The sequence below is a fragment of the Lonchura striata genome, chromosome 11, assembly GCF_046129695.1.
Source record: "Lonchura striata isolate bLonStr1 chromosome 11, bLonStr1.mat, whole genome shotgun sequence".
NCBI lineage: Eukaryota > Metazoa > Chordata > Aves > Passeriformes > Estrildidae > Lonchura > Lonchura striata.
The window spans coordinates 11,845,987-11,870,022 of record NC_134613.1 but is presented as its reverse complement, the minus strand read 5'-3'; the positions used below and the strand labels follow the sequence as shown (position 1 = coordinate 11,870,022).

At 36.9% G+C, this 24,036-nt stretch overlaps 1 protein-coding gene across 1 annotated transcript in view; it reads left to right on the top strand.

Annotated features, from left to right (window-relative positions):
* UNC13C (unc-13 homolog C) overlaps window positions 1–24,036 on the top strand; it is a 127,448-nt gene that overhangs the window by 92,359 nt on the left and 11,053 nt on the right. The window contains exons 22-29 of the mRNA XM_021537425.3: window positions 889–966; window positions 3,767–3,844; window positions 10,484–10,572; window positions 12,774–12,923; window positions 14,188–14,311; window positions 16,791–16,847; window positions 17,865–17,945; window positions 21,306–21,453. Coding sequence (XP_021393100.2) covers window positions 889–966; window positions 3,767–3,844; window positions 10,484–10,572; window positions 12,774–12,923; window positions 14,188–14,311; window positions 16,791–16,847; window positions 17,865–17,945; window positions 21,306–21,453 — 805 coding nt within the window. The remainder of the gene's footprint in view (window positions 1–888; window positions 967–3,766; window positions 3,845–10,483; window positions 10,573–12,773; window positions 12,924–14,187; window positions 14,312–16,790; window positions 16,848–17,864; window positions 17,946–21,305; window positions 21,454–24,036) is intronic.

Here is a 24,036-nt window from a genome sequence, read left to right as displayed (position 1 = left end):
TGTTTTTTATCTGATTGGGATCCTAAGAAAGACATGCTGTCTGTGGTTTAAGGCTGGGTTTTGTCTACTTTGTCAAAAGGGTTTGCCAGTTTGAGAAGCTCTAGCCTCTCTGAAATTTCACATTTATGCATTTTATATATATATGTATGCATCAATCCTTATCTTGCTAGGAACCAATTGCAGTTCTATTAATGGAGCCCTTCAGTGAAGTGCAATTAGCTAATTAGGCAGTGCAAGTGAAGAAAAATCAAGGTGTGGCAATAAAGTATTTTTGTTTGAAGTCTTGAGGTGGTAGTTATTCACCTGCTGCTTGATAAACTCAACCCTGCCAGCTTTCTATTTGGATAGTTACATTTCCTCACAAGCTCTGAATTTCCATTACAATCCTGCTGGCTTTAGAAAAGTTCACATTTACTTTTAATTCTGTTCTTTGATTGCAACAATTCTCCATTTGCAGGGTTCTTATTTACATGATTATTTTAAGGTAACTCATATTGCCAGGCTTTGAACAGTGCTCCTTCTGTATTATATTTCCATTATATTTCTAATCTAAGTATTGTCACCCTGGAGGATTTTTTGAGCTTGCTACTGTTCCATTAATTATGTAGTACATTGCAAGGAGTAGAGTTTTCAATGCTTCTCAAAAACAGTACTGCTAAAATTAAACTATCTCTGCTATTGAAGATTGCTTTACAATTAGAACTACCCACCATCTGCTGTGCAGGGATTTGAAAATGTGCTCACAGGATTGTTTATATTATATGTAAAAAATATAATATGCTGTGTGTGCAAGCACCTGTACAACCTATCCTTTATACAAACCTTTTATTTTATTATTTTTGGTTTACATTATGAAATTCACCATTTAAGAGTCTTCTCCTCTTCTAGACTATCAACAAAGTACTCGTTCAGTATGCTGCAATTATTTCAAGTTACTTCAGCTCCTATTGTGATAAAGAAAATGTGGTAAGTAAGAAGCTGTGGCTTTTTTCTGCCTCAGAAATTACCTGTAAGTGACTTACTGTTACTTATTGAAAATGTAATAACTTCTCTATATGAAAAAAAACATGAATGGAGGGAGGTCAGTGTGTTTTCATAGCTGCTTACAGCAACATGTAAAAGCTGTAGTAAGTGAAATTAGTTAAGAATTCTAGTTAATTTCAGTATTAAAGTCATAAAATAATTACAAGATGGCTACAAACGTGCCATGGTTAACAGCCTAATACTGTGGTGAACATGGTGAATCTATCTTCATCTTGTTTCTCAAAGAGAAGAAAAGGTCTTTGTTTAGGGTGTTCACTTGGCATTGCCTTGCCTCTCTGTGTCACTTTGTGCATTGGAGAGTTTCTAAGCTCCCTGTGCAGGGAGGGTTTGCAGAGGTTTCTGCTGCTCTCTGGGCTTTACCCCTGCAGAGGGGAGGAGAAAATTGTGCTGGTTTGTTGCCTCACTGCCAGAAAAGTGAGGAGTCCCTAATGAAGAACCAGATTGCCATGGACTCAGAAATAAATGAGATATGGACACTAAGGATGTTGTTGAGCAAATGGAAACATTTTCAATACTTTAACAAGACCAACGAAAAGCATTCTTGGGAACTGGCTTTTCAATATCATTGACATTCAGTCAAAGCTAGTTCTCCCATGGCAGGCAGATTATAGCACCATGTCTGTTGTATTTAATAGGGTTTTGTTTAGCTGTACCAATCTGCAGTCCGATCAATAACTGCAGCCCCATCCTCAGGCTGTTCACCTTCAATGGTACAGCCCTCAGCCCATCACAGATCTCCCTGTCCTTGTGTCTGTTTGATCTGATAATTTCAGCTGCAATAAATGTTCATCTGCATTAAAGTTGATAGAAGATACTAAAATGAATATTTTTATTATTCAAATTAGAATTTGGCCTTCTTTTTCAAGTCAACACTTTTACTTATCTTACTAAACCCTACAAAATGTGCATACAAACTGTTCAAATAGAAGCATATCAAAGATGCTTTACATAAAGGTGTTTATCTAATGTAAAAACAGCCTCTTATCTTCCACCTCCTGTCAGCATTTACAAACAAATGTGGGTGCTGGTATTGTACTTGCCACCCACTTTGTTGCATCTGTCTGATTGCCATAAACTACTGCACAGACTATTCTGAAGGGTAGGAGATAATGAAATACAATGAGAATGTTTTTAAGTAATGTTCTTTACCTGACATTAGCAAAGCTTTCATTGAGCCAAGGTAGGCTTAGGCTCTGAAAGAGCCACCTGAGCCAGCCTCAAAGGAAACTTTGAAATGGCTTTCTTGTGAAGTGTTTCTCTCATAGCTTCAGTGTATTGCCAAAGGCATTTGCATTTGTTTGGAACAAAAGGAACAAGATGTTATATTCAGCTACTTATACCTCCATCACAAATCATAATTCTCATAATTATTGATTTGTGTTATTGCAGATAATTTCCAAAATAATTAATTTGTTAGAAGTCAGGAGATAGTACAGGAAAGGAGGATACAATCTTAGTGATTATAAATTAATAGAAGGTAGATAGACAAATAGAAGTGGGGTTTGTGGATTTTTCAAGAGATGAGCAGAGAGGTGACATTTCCGCTATAAAAAGCCAGCTGCATTCTGTAGGAGGATGAGCAGCATGCTTCACTGGGAAGGAATAATCTAAGTAGTAAGAAGTTTGACCAAATTTCTTTTTCTTCTTCAGTTGAGAAGGACTCTGACGCCAAATTCCTATGACAGTAATATATTAATAATTAAAGCTAAATCATGTTATTGAGCTCATCATGCCTCAGCTCCACATTGGAACATGCTATTAACTAGACTGGTACAAATGAGTATCAATCACTGTAATCATGCCATCACCACCTTGTTGTCTGGAAAAAAGTATACCTGTTTTATTGAAATGCATTTCCTCAGTGTCTAAATGAATCCAATCACACACTAGAGCACACTGGCCTTGGCCAGCCACAGTTCTTTTAGTAAGTGTTGTCCGATTGCTTCATCTGCACCATAACAAACCAGTGTATTAAGTCATCTATGTACACAAGATTCTAGTAATAGATTTTCTTCATGATTTTTGTAACTAGCTCCTTATTTTTATTGATGTTTTACTTTTAGCCTTATATGAATACAGAAATTGCTGTCTTTTGCACAGTATTCTGCCTTTAAAAAATTAGCTTAAACAGCAACATTTCTAGACTAAAATATGATTACAGAGTTCTATTGCCTAATTTATTCACTAATTTTTCAAGTAATGCAAAAATGCATATTTCTAAAATATTATTCTGTTATAAACAAAACTGCCTCTTGATTTATTTAAATACTTAAGCATCAGCCATTATCTGGGTTACAGTGTTGTCACAGTTTTCTGAAAAGACTGGGTCTAGCAAGCAGTGTGGCAAGCCCTTTCCTGCAGCCAGCTGTCACTGCCAAAGCACCATGGTAATTGTTGCCTCTGCTCTCTACTGGACAAGGATGTGCTACGTGCATTAATCCACCAGATGTAACTGTTGTAGGTGTGACTAGAAATTACCTGGGATAGCTCAGGATGTGAAATTCTGGAATCTGGAACCTGTCCAGCTGATGGGGAGATGGAATCCAGTTCCCTGTGGGGCAGCACTGTTCTTAGTGGGCAAGAGAAGAGTCATTTAAAGAGTTGCATGCGTGAAGATGGTCTTAGAAATCTTTTCCAACCTTAATGTTTCTTTAATTCTATGAATATAGGGCTGCTGAAGAACTGGTTGTGCACAGTCTCACGTTTGATGTTCTCTCTGTAGGCCTGTATCTTAATGAACAACATTCAGCAATTAAGAGTCCAGCTTGAGAAAATGTTTGAGTCCATGGGAGGGAAGGAGGTGAGTCATATCTGTTTCCTGGTTCATTCAAAGTTCCTTAGAGATCATTAGCACCATGTTTGCAACCTAGTCAAAGCTTTCACTTCTACTTGGAAAGAAAATCAAAATGCTTTTAAAAAAAAGTCCGCAAGACCTATTTACTGTCCTAACAATACTGGAATAACATAACTATTTCACAGACACATGCTAATGATCTGTAATTTTTTTATCAGCACTGGGTGTTCTGTGTTGCAGTCTGTAGTGCCAGCTTTATTTTAATGTTTGAATTGGACTATACTTTGCTTTTTTTGTATTGGTACGTTTTGTCTGTAATGTGTCATTGTCTTTGTCTAATGCCTTTGACTTGCAATCCACTGAGCAGAAGAAAGAAGGAGAGAGATTCTCTTATGAGGTTTGTGATAGTAAGCATCTTTTATTATTCCTGACCATATTTTCTAAGGCTGAAAACAGTCACATTTTCTACTTATTTCCATTGATGCATCTGTGTAATTCCCTATGATCTAAAATAAAAAAGAGCTATGCTTGGGCATTCAGTTGACACTAAACTGAAAAGTTTCACTACGCAGATAGTGCAATACCCTTTCAAAGTTTAAAAAAATCTATAAAACATTTTAAGTGCACTTTTCAGTATCTGAGGGCCTGCTTGTATTCAAGATACCATTTCACCAAGATCTGTTACTCAACAGTTCAAAACATCCTCAGCTTTACTCTCTTTTTCATATCAGAAGATGTAAAAGAGCCTGAAGTCCTGTCCAACAGTAAAAGGACGTAAACAGTGCTTCAATACCTTACAGACTGTAGTCTTTCACTGTTCTGAATCATGATGAAGAAATTAACTATATTCAAGCCACAGAAAAAATCCTGTCTACTTGTTGAGAAGCAATGTTTAGAACATGAATATCCTATCCATATTATCAGTAGCTGGCTTTAAAAAGTAAGTTATGCATACATCATCCTTTTTCTTCTTGAAGCTGTAGCTTGATAGATTCTTAAACTTTTGATCTAGTGTGGCCACACTAAATGAAGAAAACTGGAAAACACAGCATTTCATATTTCCACAACCACAGTAGGACCCTACAGAGCTGAGATGAGTCCCCTATGCCATGCCAGGAACTGAAGCCTCCAGATGACCCTGCAGAGTCACTCCAGGGTGTGGAGGGTCTGCTGAGCCAGGAACAGCTCCTTGAAGCTGCCACAGCAGAAATACCTCCTGAGATAACGGGAAATAAACTTCTGCAGCCTTGTCACTGCAAATTTCCTACCAAACTTTGAAAAAATATATTCATCCAGAAGTGGCTGCTTTTGTGATTCTTACTATACCCTTTTCTCTCTCTGAATATTACAAGTAATCTTTCCCCATGCTTTTGTGTTCTGGGCAAAGTACTTCTGTATTAGGTCTTGGATCTGAACTTAATTTTAAATGTCATGATTCATGAAAACAGATAAATGTCTATAAATTGGGATAATGACAAGGGCAGAGGAAAGCTGAGCCACATTTTATATCTATTTCTATTAAATTATTTTCAACCAGAATATTTGCTTGAATCTCTAAAATGTCCCCTTTTACACAAGAAAATACTAGTTTTTCATTTGCTCCTAATTCTTTATATAATAATTTTTTTTAAATTATGAGTTTTTCATAGCAGTTTTCTTTCAGAAGTTCTTATGACTTCTCATGCTTTTTGGTTCCTTTTGATGTTAATGAGGATGAATTATTAAGGTTGTTACAGTATCAAAGTAGAATTTCCTACAAATATGGTGCAACATACAACCCACGGAGACATTTTGGATCTATTTTTCCATAATCCCTTCATTAGGTGTCTTAAGTGCATCTCTGATTCACAGTCTAAGAGAAAAGCTGTTAAAAATACATTCAGACTTTTAGGGCAATTTCTTGAAGAAAAGTACATTCATATTCAATTTTTTTTCACCCATATCAAGATGCCACTAAAATGATGTCCTCCAGTTCAAATAGTTATTCCCCTCACTATTCCAAAGGCACAACTGCTAATGGCCAATTTGGCTTATTGAACTGGCACTTATAAGAAACAAAGCCAGCAATAAAATCTGTAAGCAGTTTCCTTGAAGGGAAAAAACAGTTTAATATTTCACTTGTGGAGGGCATAAAAGTCAGATGATTTTCAGCAAAATAATGAGACCTATTTCAGTTGAAGCAAAACTAATTCTAAGAAAAATTAAATGCTTTTAATCTCCTCAGTGTCACACTGTGAGCAGTATGTCTTTCAAACTGTGCAGTCAAAATAACCACAATCAAGCAGCAGTCCCTCTGTTCAGAGTAGGCTTATTGCACATTGCAGGCAGGGAGCTCTATAAATAGAGAAAAAACTGATTTCTCAGATCTCCCACCATTAAAATAAAATAGTCTGAACAAGATGAGCTTCTTTATTAACTGTCCTCCTCTACTGCGGCAAAGCAGGGAGGGTGCTTACAAATCATATCAATGAGAACAGTCTGCCATAAGAGAGAGTAGTAAAGTGCATCCAACCCACTGTTTATTTGGTTTTTTGTAAATCAAGTCCAAAAACATGGGAACAGATCATCATCATAGAATTTTGGTTTAGCTCCTGTTTGTTTCATCTAAAAGGAATGAATATATTTACACTAAATATTTCTTTGTCTGACAAGCTGGAAACTGATAAAAGAGAAAGAAGAGAAGCCAATGCTTGTGTTGCTTTACACCAGATGACAGAACATGGCAGAAATGAGTTACAGTAATTAGGATCAAAACCAGAGGTGTAAAGCAAAAGGGGGGTGTTTACGTATGACAATATTATATTAACTATACATAAATCATAGTAACTCTTTGGTAAATTCAATTCCAGCTTTAAATATGAAGCTTAGGAATTCCTGTAGGAGTCTATATGTGGCCTTAAAGACTTTGATGGTGTGTCAGAGGACCAGACTTCAGCAGAATAGTTCTGTGCACTCAGAGCAGTGGCAGCCAACCATCTCACACCTCACTCTCCCAAGGGTGTGGGTGGAGGAAGGGAGATGTCTGTCAGAGACAGAAGGAACCACTAAAGTGATGGAGCTGATAAATACCTGTATCTTTGCCAGATATACAGAAAACATGTAAAACTATTTTCTGAACAGAAGTAACCAGGTGGTCCCATTAGGAAACCATAAGTAATTAGACCTGTGAAATTGCAGATAAATGGGATTCAGATTAGAGAGGTTCCATTTAACTCATGCAAAAGTAATTTGCATCTCTGTAGTTTCCTGCAGAAACACCACCAAATTTGCCATTAACAAGATTATGTCCATACTAGCACACATTAAATTACAACAGGAAATACCTCAATCTAACACACTGAAAGCAGCCAAACTCATCAGATTTTTAACCCTTTTCCAAGGCTTGTCTGTATAAAAGAATTGGCAGTTTTAGATAGGCAGAATTTGGAAACTATGATGTTCAACTATTTCTTATTTTCTCAGCTGTTCAGCAAATGTGTTCTCAGTTTTTGTGTAGCATTCAGAAAAAGTCAAATTACTAATTATCTCTTTGATAATGCATAATCAATAGATCTTATGTAGTGTGCCTAGATTTATGAGTATATTCTCTTGTGGGTAAAAATTAATTCTGCTATTTAAGATCATGATAAAATAACATAAATGCGAGCCTAGAAAAGCCAAGAATATTAAGAATTGATTTAAAAGAATAATTTGCACATTATTAATGAAATAAGCTTGCTCCTTTATTTTGAAACCTGAGCAACCTACCCCTATGTATTTTAAGGCTAGGCCACACATGCTGGGAACTGTAGATGGAATCCAGAATACAATTGTCCAAGGGATAAATGTGTTGTCTTTTCTCTTTTGTTGCTTAAATTTGATATGGTACACTAATGACATTCATGGCTGGGATTTATTTTTTTCTTCCCAAAATAATCAGGCTCAAGTAGAGCCTTTTTCTTTTATTTTCCTGAAATATGTTTAGGGAATTTTGTTAGTTTTCATTCCTCCTTCACCAAACTCTATGAAGCAAATGAAGAGGAAAAATAGAAGTCCCCAGTACCATAAATACTTCATTTTCATGTCTGTATCTCCCTCTGTGACATCATCTCGGATGCTGATCAGCATTGCCTCTCACTTCCATGCTCCCATCTTAGCTCTGCCATATCAGGAAAAGGAAGAGGTCATGCTCTGGCACATTTGGATGATGCCTGAGGGCAAATCATTAGCACATAGAAGGCACATGATAAAAAAAATGAAAAGTGCACATTTTACTTCTGGTGAGACACCCAAATCACCATATTTTCCAGTACCTAGAGAGAAGTAGCATTTACAACTCTTGCTGACATCTTCTCAGTGATGGCAGGATGGCCAGGTGTGGCACACCTGCCCGGGCAGCCCGCATACCTCTTTGTGTCAACTCCCTGTGCCACCTCATCGACGGGCATGAGCATGTGCACACACAGCGCTGGGGGTCCTGCCAGATGCCTCCAGCTGTGCACACACAAACTTGTTCCTGCAATTTGTGAGCACAAAGCCTCTAAAATGTTTAACAGTTGCATGCACCCTTCTATAATGTGTGTAATATTCACAATCTGGCTTTAGCATTTAATCCAATTTTAGCTGGACTAAATTCAATTCCAGGTGAATTTAGCAGATACATTGTGTTTTCTGGTTATCACCACAACCTGTGATAGAAAGTAACTACATTGACCTCTATAGGCCGGGTATCAAGGTGATTCTCTTAGTTTGTGCATGATCTTGTGCTTGCCTGTTATTTTGTGTTTTCCTTGACATGTATCGTGTTCAGTGTGAATGCTTGTGTGTTCAGTGTTTGTTAATGTTTATATTCTAGAGGTCTTTAATTTGGGGTGTGTATGTATCCCTCCAGAGGAGACAGTATAATTCCCTAGTGATATGCATTTCCTGGAAAAATCTTTGCCTTTGATAGCAAAGTCTTAATTTGTTTACTAATAAAGACATTGCAGTAAAATTAGCTTTTTAATTCCTGCTCTTCATATGAAGGAAAGCAATCACTTTAAGTGTATGAACTGTCAAAGTATATCTGTCAGGGACATTACTAACATATACAGAAGCAACAGAAATTCTCTCAATGCAAAGTAATTCAAAACTAAATCAGTAAGTAGTCACAGTAAGTACTTATAGTAATAAGTAACATATGAGCTTCTCATGTTGGAAAATAACTACATAACCCTGAGTACCTTCTAAAGCAATGTGGCAATTCCCCCTTATCACCTATTTCAGGTTCTTGTCAAAACCTGTAGTGAAAATCTTGGGTTTTCTATTATTTTAACCCACACATAACCTCTAAGGAGATAAAGGATGGTCTAAGATTAAAACACAGTAGATCATTGGATCTATTTCAGTTTGTTTTGCTGTAGAATTCCTGTGGAGTCTCAAGTAAATTATCAAGTGTGGTGCAACAACTTCCCCTTGTCTCTGAAGTGAGATTAAAAGAACTGACCTGCTGCACCAGAGTGCTCTGAAGCACCAGAGGAAAAATAAGCACCAAACACTACTCATGCAGTTGAAAGACAGAAAAACACAAATAGAAACAGCCCTGATTATGTATTCTAAATGTGCAGTGTCCTTTGAAATTGTCAGAAGGTCTGTACCTGACCTTGCTGCAGAACAGAGTCCACAAATTAAGGGTTATCATTTGAAATCATTCCTTAACACTGTGATGTAGACAGCTGAAAGACCTGGAACATCAGCTATTAATTCAAATTCAGCTGTTGATCCTGATGATCATCTGTCATATCCCAGAATGGGCTGTAACTATTTTTCCTGAATGCTAAAGATCAGGGGAAAAAAAAACCTATTATTTCTTATTTGAAAAAGCATCCATAGCAAATTAACAAGTCAATAAATAAATCAATACCAATAGGGTACCTTTTTGATTAAATATCTATGCATGTATCCTCATCCCTGGAAATGTAAAAATGTATTTCTCCCCTGCATTAATTTTTCTTCCTATGTTTAGAAAACCTGTATCAGAGCATCAGAATGTGTTGCTCCCTGCTTGAATTTTATTTGCCCTAATGGCTTTTAGAAAGAGCAGTACTGAAATTTGGTAGAGTCCCTTCCCATATCCTCTGTCAGTAGAATTGGCATGGATATTCTTCAAGATTTTTTTTCAGTCCTGGCCTAATTTTACACTGCATTATGGAAACATATGAAATATGGAAACAATTTCAATGCAAATCACAAAACAAAATACCAACCATAGTGAAATGTACAAAAATAATGAAGGCATCTGCATTACTATTAACACGAGCACTGACTTTTCCTGCATCCTTCTCTTGGTGTGTCTTGTTGAATACCACTGGCCTGATAATGGCAGCTCTCTCCTTTGTGACTGCCAACACAGTTTCCACAATCCCACAGAAAGTCATTTTTCAATGGCACAGTTTTGATTTCTGATATAAATATTCCCTGCTGTAATCAAAATTTTTTAAAATTTATTTTAATGGTAATTGTATTTCAAGGCCTACTAAAGCAAGTCTGTGTCGCAACAGGTGTTTCCACATTTGGTTTTCTATACTGCAGTGTATCTTTGCACATAATTCCTAATTCCTTGATTGTAATGGAAACCCCAGAAAACTAGTGTATAAATAAAATATAATGTTATTTATTTCTTTGCAGCTGGATGCTGAAGCTAGTGTTGTTCTAAAAGAACTTCAGGTGAAACTTAGCAATGTATTGGATGAACTCAGTGTAACATATGCTGCAAGGTAACAAACCCATTTTCTGCAAACCTTAGAGGAATATTCCTGTTCAAAAAATCTCCCTCATTGATGAAGTCTGGGTGGTTATTTGGATGTCCTGAGGCATGGCTTGCTTCTGCCCTGATGGACTGGTGTGCATTTCTGTGTGTGTGTGTGTGTGTGTGTGTGTGTGTGTGTGCCTTGCTGTAAAGACAACTGAACATCATCTGTGGGTATGAACATGTTACAGAGGTGAGGCTGATGGCTTATTTCTGCTTTTTGGAAAGCAAAGTCACTGGGTTTTTTTGCCTGATGCTATGTTAAACTTTCCTCTCTGACCATGTGTATTTTACTTCCTGAGACTGACAGCTTTTTCCAAGTGGGCTGCTTCAACCAGGCACATCTGCCTGTGTTTAACCTGCTTCAGGTGGTCATTGTGCATGGCCTTCTTCGGTCATTTGCTTGCCTGTGGCTCTTCAAAAATTGTCTATTGAGCCTTACTCTCAAAACCTTTCATTAATCAGAGTGCACACTGCAGTCCTGAATATGTATGGTGCTGTGCCAGCAGTGGTTGTGGTACAAGAAGTAGCAAGTTACTTTTACTTCAAGTTAGAAAGAAATCTAAGGAAGAGGGATTAGTGGTACTCATTAAGCAAAGTTTGTAGTTGATTATTTAATCCATTGATGGGCAGTGTGGGTGGACAGTCTGGTTTTTTCTCTGTGCTTAGTTTGCTGTATTGTCTTGCTGTACTTTTGCTCCCAGGCTCTGCTTCTCGGATCATTGACAGTGCATGAATATTATTTCTTTCCAGGGCTTCTTTCTGAATGAGCCAACTAGGTTTCTGCAACAGCAAACCCAGAACAGCTCAGTGTAGGATATGCTTCAGACAGCTAGAACATTCCTCATGGGTCAGTTTACTGCTTGGGTCTGTGAGGTTAACAATGTTGGAAAGATGTCTAACGTCAAGAAAGGCAATGCATTATTTTGGCTTTTGTTGGAGGGAGGGACTGGTCCCAAGAATTTCCATGAGCAGTTTCACAGCTGCCTCATGTTGATTTTGTCTAGGGCTTTAAAGTGTGTAGGCAAGTGTACTTCCAAGTGCATTTGGAAAAGTTTCTGATTTTTCCAGTGATTTCACATGGAGGTTTGTGTTCTCTTTTTACAATTAGCCATGTCACTGGAACAACTGATTGTTTCTTTACTCTCACAGTAAATTATGTTTTGCTTTCCTCAAGTTAATCTTTGCCAGTTATCTTTTCAGCTTAACAGACCCCATAGATTTTTGGCCTCTATTTTGCATTTCTGTTCATAAACTAATCCTAAACCACTTTGATCCATCACAAATCAACCCATAAAACAAATTACTGTGTGTGCACAGTAGACTCTTCATGCCTCTGAGCTGGTGACTGATTAACTGCTATTCTGCTTTGTGTCAATATGTTGTCCAAAGATTATCACATCAATAGCACTTTAAGACTGTCAGACACTCAACCAGATCAGTTAGGAAACAGAATGGTTTTCAGAAAAGCTGAGCAGATACAAACTTGAGGCGGAAGGATGTGTTCACAGTCACCTTGAAGTGAAAAAGATTTCTCCCAGGAGGAAGAATCTGAGTGTTTCAAAGCAAGGGTTTTTTTTTGCAAAAGGATATTTTAAACAGTCCAAGTGTTTTAATGCTGTGTAGTTGCAGAGAAGTAACAAACCTTCTGAAGGCACTGACTGTGGGAAATCTGGAAAAAGTCAAATTGAGCCAAACAGGGCAGAATCAGTAGGAGTTTTTGATTTTACCTCTAGAAGAATATCAAAGCTTGGTTGCTATTAACCATCAGAAGAAAAATTATGTATCATCACCTGCTTGTATCATCCTTACACATCAAAAATAAAATCTTGAGAAGTTGTTCCTAACTGGTAGTCAATCATATATAAGCTATAGATTCTGATACATCTGTTGCTTTAGAAAATAAATATTTGGCATACCTACAAAGCTATGGAAATTGTGGCAGAATGGAAGCAAGGCAGGGGAAGAGATCAAAACACAGCATTAATTATTTATGAGCTATGATTTTCAGTAGAACTTATTTTCAGACTGTAACACCATAGTATCTTCAAATTTGAGCATTGCATCATTGCAGAAAATATTTAAGTCTTATTGAAGAACCTGATGCAAAATCATCCTTATTGTTTTCTCTCCCAGAATTCTTTCATTCTTTTTTTTGTCATCCTATAGTTTCCAGTTTGTTATCGAAGATTGTGTAAAACAAATGAGCAATGAGCTGAATCAAATGAGAGGAAATGGGAATGCAGCAGCCAATAAGAACAGTGCAGCCATTGATGCTGAGATTGTGCTTCGGCCTCTCATGGATTCCCTGGACAAAACGTAAGTGTGCAGGCTGGATTGTGTGGCAGGCTGGGAACTGGATGCTGCGGTCAGGCACATTTGGTATTACGCTGAAGCACTGTGGATACCTGGAAGCACTCTATAGTATTTTTAATATTTCTAGTATTCACTGTGTGCAGAATCCTGTGCCTAACCTCTTCACTTACACTGAACAATTTTTGCATAAGCTGCAGGCTTGTTTTTCCATGTCTTGTCATGTTTTGAGTCATTGAAAATGAGCCAGTGCATGGTGTCTCTCCACAGGCTGTGTTATGAAGATTGTGCTGAACAAAAGGACAAAAGTAATTCCTATACTGAAATTGTCTGGAATTTGTTGTAGGCTTGTACCCAATGTCTCACTGCTTATTGATATGCACTTCTGTGTCACCAAAAACCAGGTCATCATCTAAACAGAAGCTTGATTTTCTTTTTTCATTTGGTAGAATGCTAAGTTTTGAGAGGATCCTGCAAACTCATTCTGAGTTCTGTAAGTAAGGATAATTTATGCTGTCATCATTCAGCAGTGACACATTCTGAAAGGCAGCACAGGCACGTCTGTAAGCACATTGGTGTCATTGGTGCTTGTCAACCACCAGTGGCCTTTTGCTGGAAGTGGCTGTGAGGACAAGCAGCCTGGCACTGATCCTGTACTCCAGGTCTCCAGTCACAAGCTACACACCCCTTTGGTTCCTTATCTGCGTTTTCCCCAGCCAGAAATCTTCAAAGTGAAGATGGAAAAGGTGCCCTAAAAATTTAATTTTACTGTAGGTAATAGATAGCAAGATTGCTCAGACATGTCAGTATATAGAAATAAATGCATTCAAACAGTAGCTGCAAATTTGCATTAGCTGTCAGAATCCAGTTCTACATCCCAGTAGAAATACAAAACAAGAGAGACAGTTCCTCTTTATTTTTAAGACATAAACAAATTATATACTAAAACTTTAATTTAGGGGTGTGGGAGTGCTAAATTGTATCATCCATCAAACTTTATAACTCATTATGATTTTGCATTTTCAATAAATATGCATCAGTGATATACTAAGCATTACATTAGATAGTGGAAATTTATATGAGTTTGTAATCTGCAAGTCTTTTTACCAAAAATATTTACTGATAATATTGCAAAATAATTTAGCTACTGAGAAATTTTTATTCCTAGAGAAGAGATAAACCTTAATGGCTATTAATCTGAGCATGATTGAGCACCTCTGAAGCCTTAATGCTTGTTTGGTGACTGGTTTGTGGTTTTTTTTTATTCCAGTTTGAGTGTCTCTGCAAAAATCTGTGAGAAGACAGTTCTGAAACGGGTTTTGAAAGAGCTCTGGAAGTTAGTCTTAAACAAGATAGAAAAACAAATTGTGCTTCCACCACTGACAGACCAAACTGTAAGTGTTCCAGAGCAATTCTCAGTTTATAATAAAGGACTGTAATAATGTGCCTGAGCAGGTGTTGCCAAGGGGTCTGACACTACCCTGTTCTGCACCCTGACCACAAGGAGTAACACCTGCACTGCAGGCAGTGTTGCTCTCTGGTGTCTCAGAGTTGTGCAGCCAGCTTGCTCTTAGGTGGTGAGGAAGACTCACTCCTTCATTTACTGCCTGCTCCAAATCAGAGCACTTTTTATGAATGCACTCATATGAAAGAATGCAGTCGTGCTCTCATACAAGGGGTTTAATTTAAATCTGATTTCTCTCTCAGCTTCACTGTGCACAGTAACATGAAGAGGGCTCCTTGCCCTTCCTAGTCACATCAGAAATTTAATCAGTTCCATTTTTGTAGGTTTGAGAAAGCCAAGGATGCCCATCCCATCCTCCAGCCCTGCCTGCTGTGCCATTCCTCATCTTGAGGCAGCACTTAATTAATATCATGAAGCTTCAGTCAAATATAGCACTAAAGATTTGGGGGATTTTAATAGCAGCCTTGACAGGAACTCCTCTTTGGGCAGAGCTGCATTTCCAGCCTGCCAAGCAGAGGGAAAGGAGCTGTACTTACCCAGTGGTGCTGCACAGGAGCCCTTGTGGGGCATGGCCTGATGTGAACCCTGCTGGCTGAGCCGAGGGCAGCAGTGAAATCATCCTGTCAAAGGATCACCAAAGAGAGTCTGGCTTGGGGGACCTTCTCATAACTGCTTTTTTTGCTTTTTTTTTTCCTTTGTTTGAGGGATTGGAATAAAATAACTGTTAATTCTTCTTGTTTTCAATCTTGTTTGAAATAAACTGACCATTTTAGGACAAGCTAATAATGATATTGCCACAGTATGCCTTTGGCAACTTTGCTGTTACACATCCTATGGTACACTTCAGCTGCTAAAAAGCTGTTGGTCAGGGACCATAAATTAAAGGCATATCATTAAATCTTACTCTAATATATTGAAGATGCATAAAAGATTATTGCTGGACAGGCAGGAAAGGCTCTAATAGAAAATGTATAAATGGTGCAGAGATAAAAATGAAATTACCTGAACTATTAAAAATTCTAGAGTAGAGCTGATCATGGCCAGGACTCCAGCCACTGAATTTGTTCATATTTGCTGTCATGACCTTGCTAACTATGCATAATTAGAAGCAACCTCTCTTTCAATAAGTTTTGAATTTACATTTCTGAGATCTTTAATTTGCTTTTCAAACTTATTGGTGTGAATTTTATCTGCAAATACAATAGATAGCGTTTCAATTGGGTAACTGCATTTTCCATCATGTGTTAGGAGCATTTATATACTTTATGTAGGATCAATTATTCATAGGACAGTCAGTTCAGAGGGGAGTTTCCTTAGTGGTATCCTCTATATAGAGTGTTTCCAGTAGGCATTGTGAACTATTCCTTTTATTTTGATACTTTTGTTTACTACTGAACACATAATTAAAGAAAATCACTGAAAAGTAGGATACTGTGAGAGATTTTTCTAGCCCTGAATATTTCTTTTTGTTTGAGGTTGGGAGGCACAGGCGTTCAGAAACAAGGTTTATTTTTTCATTCATATATATATATATATATACGTATTTATCTTACCATTCTTGCTACTAAAAAATAATGAAGATTTAAACTGCAGTTCTATATTACATTTTCTTCAATTGAAGCATATAGGAAGCAAAATTATTTCTGGAAAATTAAACTCTTTGGAACAGAAAGTCTAATGAAAAATTAGTCCAGTGTAAGTTGGATGAACCTTTTTTCTGAAATCCACATAATCAGAACTACATTTTGTTGAGCTGCCATGTAACTGCACTGGTAGTTATGTTGCTTGGAGTAATTGTGATAAAGGATGTGAGCATAGAATTACAGTAGGATTCAGTTTGTCTGAGACAAATGTGTAGGCATTGGCCTTTGGTGTCATGCCAGGATTTGGCTATTGTAAAATACTGCTTGAACTTCATAACGTTTCAATATCTTTTTCTTTAAAAAAAGGCTCTGGCTCACAGTACATTGTGCTTTACTCAGCTGAGGATTCCCCCTACATAGGATTTTGCAGGTTCCTCAGGGCTGCTCACTTCCCAGTATGATTGTTCATGTTAGCACAGCACCTGAGAGCTGCAGTTATGGATAAACATCTCACTGACACACACTGAGAACAATCACAGTCTTAGCTTTCAGCATTAAACACAAAATGAAACAGCAGAAAGGAGAACACAAAGCCACTCTCAGCAGAAAGTGCAATATTTGTATCAGCTATAGAATACTGGAGGCAATCTTGCTGCAGGCATTATCAACTGAATGAAAATGTGTCTCCTGTGCAACTGAAACTTTTATTTAGCTTTGCAAAACGGTGACTTTGGCCAATGTCCTAGCAGAAAATAAGATTGTGTTGACATAAAAGGCAAACATGCTGTCGTGAGTCCGTTTCCTTAATTTTCAATGTGATTACAGGGGCCCCAGATGATATTCAGTGCAGCCAAAGATCTTGGACAACTGTCAAAACTCAAGGTAATGGAGCCAGATGAAGCTGTGGCTGGCTTGCACTAACAAAAAAAGGAGGAAATATTAATGACTGAGGCCAAACCTCATGCCTCATTCTTGTTCGTATGTGGTATAATTGAATATGGCAGTAACTACTCAGAGGTGAATAATTATTGTACAGTTTCATCAAAACCACACTATGAATAGAAGACTCTGTGCTTATGTGGTAAGTGATCACTACATGGGTCAAGAAGCCATCATTCCCATATTGCACAACCAGGCCTTATGAGCGTTACACATCCCACCAAAAAAATCCCTTTGCTTCTGGAAAAGCCCTTAAGGTGAGAATACCAGCAATTTTCTTTCTGTGGACTGTTTAGGTGCATTGAAACATAGTAAAGTCTTCAGCAACTCAGTGCTGGAATCTTCTTGATGGACAGCAGAGATGCTTGATACTGATGTCAGTTGTTTGACAGTAAATGCTGCAATTACGATTTCAGATTTGTACAGAACTGTGTATTTGGGCCCTCTATGGATGATTGTTCAGTTTGCTAGAGAAGTTAAAATATTGCCTAAGTTAATCACTGACTGCTTGTTTAGACAAAGATTTAACAGGAGTGTGGTCACTCGATGTCTAACATATTCCAAGAGAAAACTCTCTTTTTTTTTCTAAACATAGGGCATTAACAAACATTTGCTAAACTGTCAGGTTTATTATTAAAATTAACTACTTATATGTCATATAATTATTTTCAGTTAAATTTTAACCTTTCCCCCATCCCCCATAACAGAGAAATAATACATCCTATGAAAAGAAGTAATGCTCAGTATTAACCAGTGAGTCTGGTTCTCTACAGTCTGTGTTTTCAAGAAGCAACACAATTGCTCTAGGTTATAATTTGTTGTGAAAGGATTCTGAATTAATCCCTGTTAATCATAGTCCTTGGAGGGCATTTGGTGGATGTTTGTTTGTTTTGCAAAGAACAGATATTCACAATATTGTGTCTCTTTCAAAACCAACTGCAGTGTTCTGTTGCTTTGCAGGACCACGTGATCCGAGAGGAAGCCAAAAGCCTGACCCTGAGGCAGTGTGCAATAATGGACGTGGCACTCGTTACTATAAAGGTACAGCCTCAGCTCTTTTTCTGCTCCCTGCTGAATGCCCAGCAATGGCTGATTGGTTTTTGGATAAAAGAGACTGTATGGAGACTTGCATACAGTCTTCATGGAGTCGGTTTCTGAAGTCAAAAGAAGTCATTAGGAATATTTATTAGATTATTAATTAACATATTATTTAATTTGCTTATCAGTCTTTTCCACATTGGCCTGGATCATTATTTGGTGTAAATAACTTAAAAGCAATCAGTTTCTAGGATAACAGCATATTTTCCTGCCTGCTGGGAAGAGAAAGCACATCAAGAAGGTAAGGAGGCAGCTACTGAAGTATAAAATTGAAGATATAAATAAAAGGAAATACTTATGATCAAGTGTTCTGCAATAAAACAGTCTCCAAGACAAGCAAAAAGTAACAGAGAGGGCTCCCAGTTGCCATTTTTTGTATTTGTAGTGGAACTGACATTTCTTTCAGAAATAAAAATAATTGGGAATTAGTAATGATGTGGGAACCAATTGCAAATTGAAAAATTGAAAAATATGAAGTATGCTCCTAAAGTAAGCTGCATGAAGTATGTGAATCTAATAATTTTCTAAACACATAAAAGCTGGGAAGAATGTAAACTCTAACCTTGCCTAAATTTCCAGGCCTTAAACTCTTACAGATTAAGAGATAGGTGTTGACCATTTTACTAAAAATGTCTAGATTTGGAGGGAAAAGATTAAATATGGAAAATCCATTTGGTAATTCAGCATCCTTATATCTGTGTGCTAAATTATAACAGTTAATTCATAACATTCATTAACTGAGCTAAAGAATGCTTCCTGAGAAACACTTTTCAAATTGTAAGGCAATGACCGTGCATTATAACTGCCTGCTGTACTTACAAGCTAATATGGCAAAATCATTTCCAAAATACTTAACAAATAAACTTGATCATGTAGAAATTTGGCTTATACTGGTAGAAAGTGAAAAAAGGCAAACTTCATGATTTAACTCAAGTGAAAAAGATTGCTAAGTTTATTTAGGAATGTAGTTCTTAAGTGTAATGATCAAAATACAGAGTCTTTTTGGTAGTGTTTAGTAAATGCAGTTTATTTACAAGAAAAAATTATGGCTGCCCCAGATAAGAATAGGAGAATGGTAAAAATGGCATGTGGTGAGTGTTCAGAAATTGGGTAGCTGCTTATGGTAAGGGAGGGTTTTGCAGGGAGGAATATCTCTACTTAGAGTGTTTTCTGTTTTTCCTTTCATTTAATTCACTAAGAAATAATCATAATTTAATAGTAGACAGCTTTATTAATTATTTGACAAATATAATCTTGAATATATATAGCATATCATAAATCTTTATATTATATAAAAAAGAACCATAGCAATTTATATAACTATCTCATATTTTTCAGCTTAATTTCCAGTTTACAGTTAGGAGAAGTGGCTTTCTGGCCTCTCGGACTGAGTTCTCTGCTACCTCATTGTGTCAGCCCAGAGACAATGTCCATTGCTAACACTGTGCAGTTCCCACTGTACACCCAGACACCCTCTGCAAAGAGAAGCCAGCACCCAAAGGTTTCTGTGCCATTGGGCAGCTTTGGGCTGAGCCTCCAGCAGTGACTCCAGCTCTTGGCATCTGCCCCTTTCATTTGTCAGAGTGACTTTGAAATCTCTTGTGCCACATACAAACCTACAGAGAGGAGCAGAGTAGCAGGGGAATTATTTTAAGTTTTCCATCTCTAAGGAGCAGATCCAGCTGAATCTGTAAAACCCTGTTTGTTGGTCATCTTTCTGTATTCAGTTCCATACAGTAATAATAGGTTCAATTGTTGGTTTGCTTGCAAAATTTACCCTTTATAGGAAAAACAAAAAAAATAGTTAAAAACTCAGGAAATCAAGGGTCAGGTGTCTTTGTTTTGTTATATGACTATTAGCTTTCATGGAGATTTCAGCCAGTAAGTGCTGCTGTAGATAACATTTTACTGAGACAACTTCAAAAAAATCACTGTAATTGCCACAATAGTAGGAAATATTAACAGATTTTAACACTTGCGTATAAATTGATTATGAGTCTTAGTGAAATCATTTTTAAACTCTTGAGCAATTAAGATGGGAGATTTTTTGGAACATATTGTATGAAATAATTTGCTTGAAAAGATACACATTTTATATAAGTATTTAATGATGAGAAGATAGATTTATTCAGAACTTTTTAAACTAACACTATAAAATATTGCAGCCTGATGACTTCTGTTTTACTCCTACAGATATGTTTTCCCTTTAACAGTTAGTAGACAGCAATGCAGAACTGTAAATAATAAGTGTTATGAAATATTTATGTTTCATCTCCTGCAGAATCTTGAGAACTGGAAGGTGAAATGTGTGAACTAAATGCAAAGGGCATATGTGGACTGTAGGTCTGAGCTGTCCAGATAAGCTGGGATACAGCATTTAGAGGAGATGTGTGTATGTGAACTGGAATGCAGATATTGCATTTATTCCTTTGGCAGCACTGCAAAAAGGCAGGGAGAGTAAATTCTGCTTACAGTCCCCAAGACATCCTGTACAGAGTGGACCAGTATTGCATCTCATCAAGCAGTCATTGTGTTCCTGAAAAGCATTTTTTATTTTTACTAATTAGCCATTAATGGGAGCTTTATTGATCTTGAGACCTAGAACTGTAATGGAGGTTGCAAAATGCTTTGCAAGGTGTTTGAACAAAATGAAGGTATGTAGCACATTTATCTTTTCATTGTGGCTAACATGAATCAATTCATCAAACGCTGTCCTGTACAAAACTTTAGGAAAAATTCTTCATTGTGGGAGGAAAAAGGGAAGAATCTGTCCCCTAATTTTTCTGAACTCAGTTTTGGGATTGAACATATAATATAATACATTTATATATACAGTTTTTATATATTTAGTTCACATAGTCAGCATGGCATCAAAGTCATAAGCATATTTGTTTTTCCAAATCTAGCTGTGCCACTAGAACCTAAAGTCCTCTTCTCACACTGCTATTCAAAAACTTCACACTCTGGAGTATTCACTCTGAAATTTATCCTTTTCCAAACTCATTCCACTCTCTGCAACCTAAAAGAATGCTTCAAATATTTTCCAATTGGCAAATTATTACTTCAGATCATGAAGACCAAAATCAAAATTTTGTATATTGTTTTCTTCCCCTATTATTTTTTACCCTTGGAAAGAAGCTTTGTACTAGAGATTATGACTGTAGTCTGAAATGCTATTATAAATCTAGACATGCCTGTTGCTACTTCCAAACATTTATTTAAGAATTTTATTTAAAGTTGTATATCTCTAGCTGAAGCATTTATGTTTTCTCTGTGAACAACCGTATTTGTTTTTCATTTTAGCAATACTTCCACGCTGGAGGAAGTGGGCTAAAAAAGAATTTCCTGGAGAAGAGTCCAGACCTGCAGTCCCTCAAATACGCTCTCAGCCTTTACACACAGACTACCGACACCTTGATAAAGAAGTTTATATCCACACAAACGTCTCAGAGTAAGTGATCTGTAAGGGACACAAAAAATGCATCCTATTGTATTTTAAATGTTCTAAATTATTGATTGCAGATTACATTCTCTACCCCCTATTAACCCTCCTATTCTCTACTCCCCAGTAAACTCTTTTTTAGAGTTAATTGACACAAATTTGCCCATGTGATGTTATTGATGTTACCCCTTCTCGAATGCTGTTGCTGGGGCTTACCTGGGGCAGTTCCTTTAGGGGCTTCTGCCTGCACAGAAGAACAATTCCTGAGCTCTGGGTGCAAACTGAACACCAGGCTTATTTCTAGAAGCACTGCACACATCATTTTCCAAGATGAATATTTTCTTCATTCTGAAAACTGCAAATTTGTTCATAATAGTAATCTTTTCTTCTGATGACCTGCCTGCAACTTCATGTCTTTGGGAAAGAATACAATTTACTGATATAATGAAGTACCCTGCTCCAGCTCATAAGAATCAGAAAGTTTTAATTGGCCGGTAAAGCTGGAAATCAATTGCTTTTACTTCTAAAGTACAGTGTTACTCTCAGTATAAACAGCATGAAACATGAGTTTTGCAGCTTGCCCCAAGATTATTTCTGAGGAATGCTTTCTTAAGCTGTTTCCATATTAAAACTGAAATCTCTGTTAGTAACTCATATATTACAAATAAGAAAATAGGTATAAAACTCTTACATGTAGGCAAAAAAATTAGCAATATGGATTCCAGCAGGAAATTGTTACTTCTTATTTTACTTTTCTTTAATACAGACCTTCATTGTAGCTTCAGGAGGAAAAATATAGGTAATTTGTAGCCATAAGTAGTGATCTTTTATTCATCCTGAATCACAAATTTAATTTTCTGATTTTCATCCTGATTTCAGCCTGAGGTCTGTATTCATTTCTGTGCACACATTACCATGCCTATATTTGCACACCAGTATTGTTAGAAATGTAGCCACTGGGAATTAAACTTAAGGAAAAGTGACTCAAAACTTTTCATTATCCTTTAATGCCTCATTTAAAAGAACTAAATCCTCATCTATTATGATCTTCAGCCTCACAGCTATAACTGCATCATTAACTTTTAGTTAAAATAAGCCTGTCTGCAGATCAGAAGCTTCTCTGGAATATAATTAGATTGATATTTGGCCTATTTTTTTTCACATTGCCAATCCATAATCAGTAGACAGTTGGATATAATTTTAGGAGAAAAAAAGAAAAAAGACTATTGTAAGGAAAAAATAATATTGTAAATGTAAAGAAAGTATATATCGTTTATTATCTATGACTGTAGATAGAATTGGATGCTTGGTTTTACTGTAATGACTACAAGAATCAGCCAACAGGCTTACTTTTACACAGGTTAAAATAGTTTCTCATGCACCATGACTAAGCTGCAGATATTCTAAGAAACTGAAGAGCAAAAATTAGCCTGATTGGTGAAAAGGGGGAGATAACTCTACACACAAACAGAAAGCCTGAGGTTGGACTTCATGATCATGGAGGTCTCTTCCAGATTCAGTGATTCCCTGATTCTGTGATAATGGCTCTGTAAAAGTGTCTTATGCTCCTTGATACTTCCTTTATTCCTGTTGGTGCAGGATCACATTCAGTAGGAATACCCAAATTATCCAACACAATGATCTCCACTGTCTCTAAAGAAGGTTGATGGCTTGAACCAGTTTTGTTTCCCAGCCTTTGTGCCCACACATCCCTACAGATCTTGGTAACAAATTTGCGTAAGATAATAAAAATAAAACCATTCCTAATTTTTAAAATGGTGACTCAGGGATTCATAGTTTTTCCTGTGCTGGTTTCATCACACTAGATAGTTGAAAGCACAATTCCTGCTGCCTTTTTCAAATCATGAGACTACATTATTATAGACATACGCTCTAAAAGCAAATTGTCACACAACAGGAATAATGAAATGAACTTCTGTAATCTTACTCTGATGATTTTTCTTTTCAAAGCACCACTACAGACTCTCAAGACGGAGCATAATCTGGCAGCAACTTTTTCAGTAACTGGAATTTTTTTTTATTTTCTTTTTCTCCATATTTGCCATGGCTGAAGGTCTTTTCCAGCTGTAATGATTCTGTGGTGATGAAAGTTGTAAATTTAATGCTCACTCAGTGTGAATACAAATCTGTAACCAGACTATGAAAATTAAGGATAAAAGAAAAATGTTCTCTAATAAAGATACAGACATACAGGTACCAGCTTAGTTTTATCAGTGACATAGCTTATTAAATACCTGCCCTTCTGCCTGGCAGAGGAGGAGGGAGAGGTTTTTCTTCAACTGTTATCCCAGATCTGCCACACAAATTCAGTGGAGATTAAATCCTGTGGAAACTCTGATCAATACAGATTTTAGCATTGGTATCAATAGTATAGTAAGGGGGATATAATCAATGACTGGCCCTTTGTATAAACATTTCCAGAAAATAAGCAGAGCCTGCTAAGCACTTATCCTGTTCTATTCCAAACCCACAAATGTAAAAGATGCAGAGCAGCATTTTCTTTTGCAAATAAACTATCAGTATTTTTGATGGGAAAACTTTTAATAATAATACATAGAATGATTTATAAAC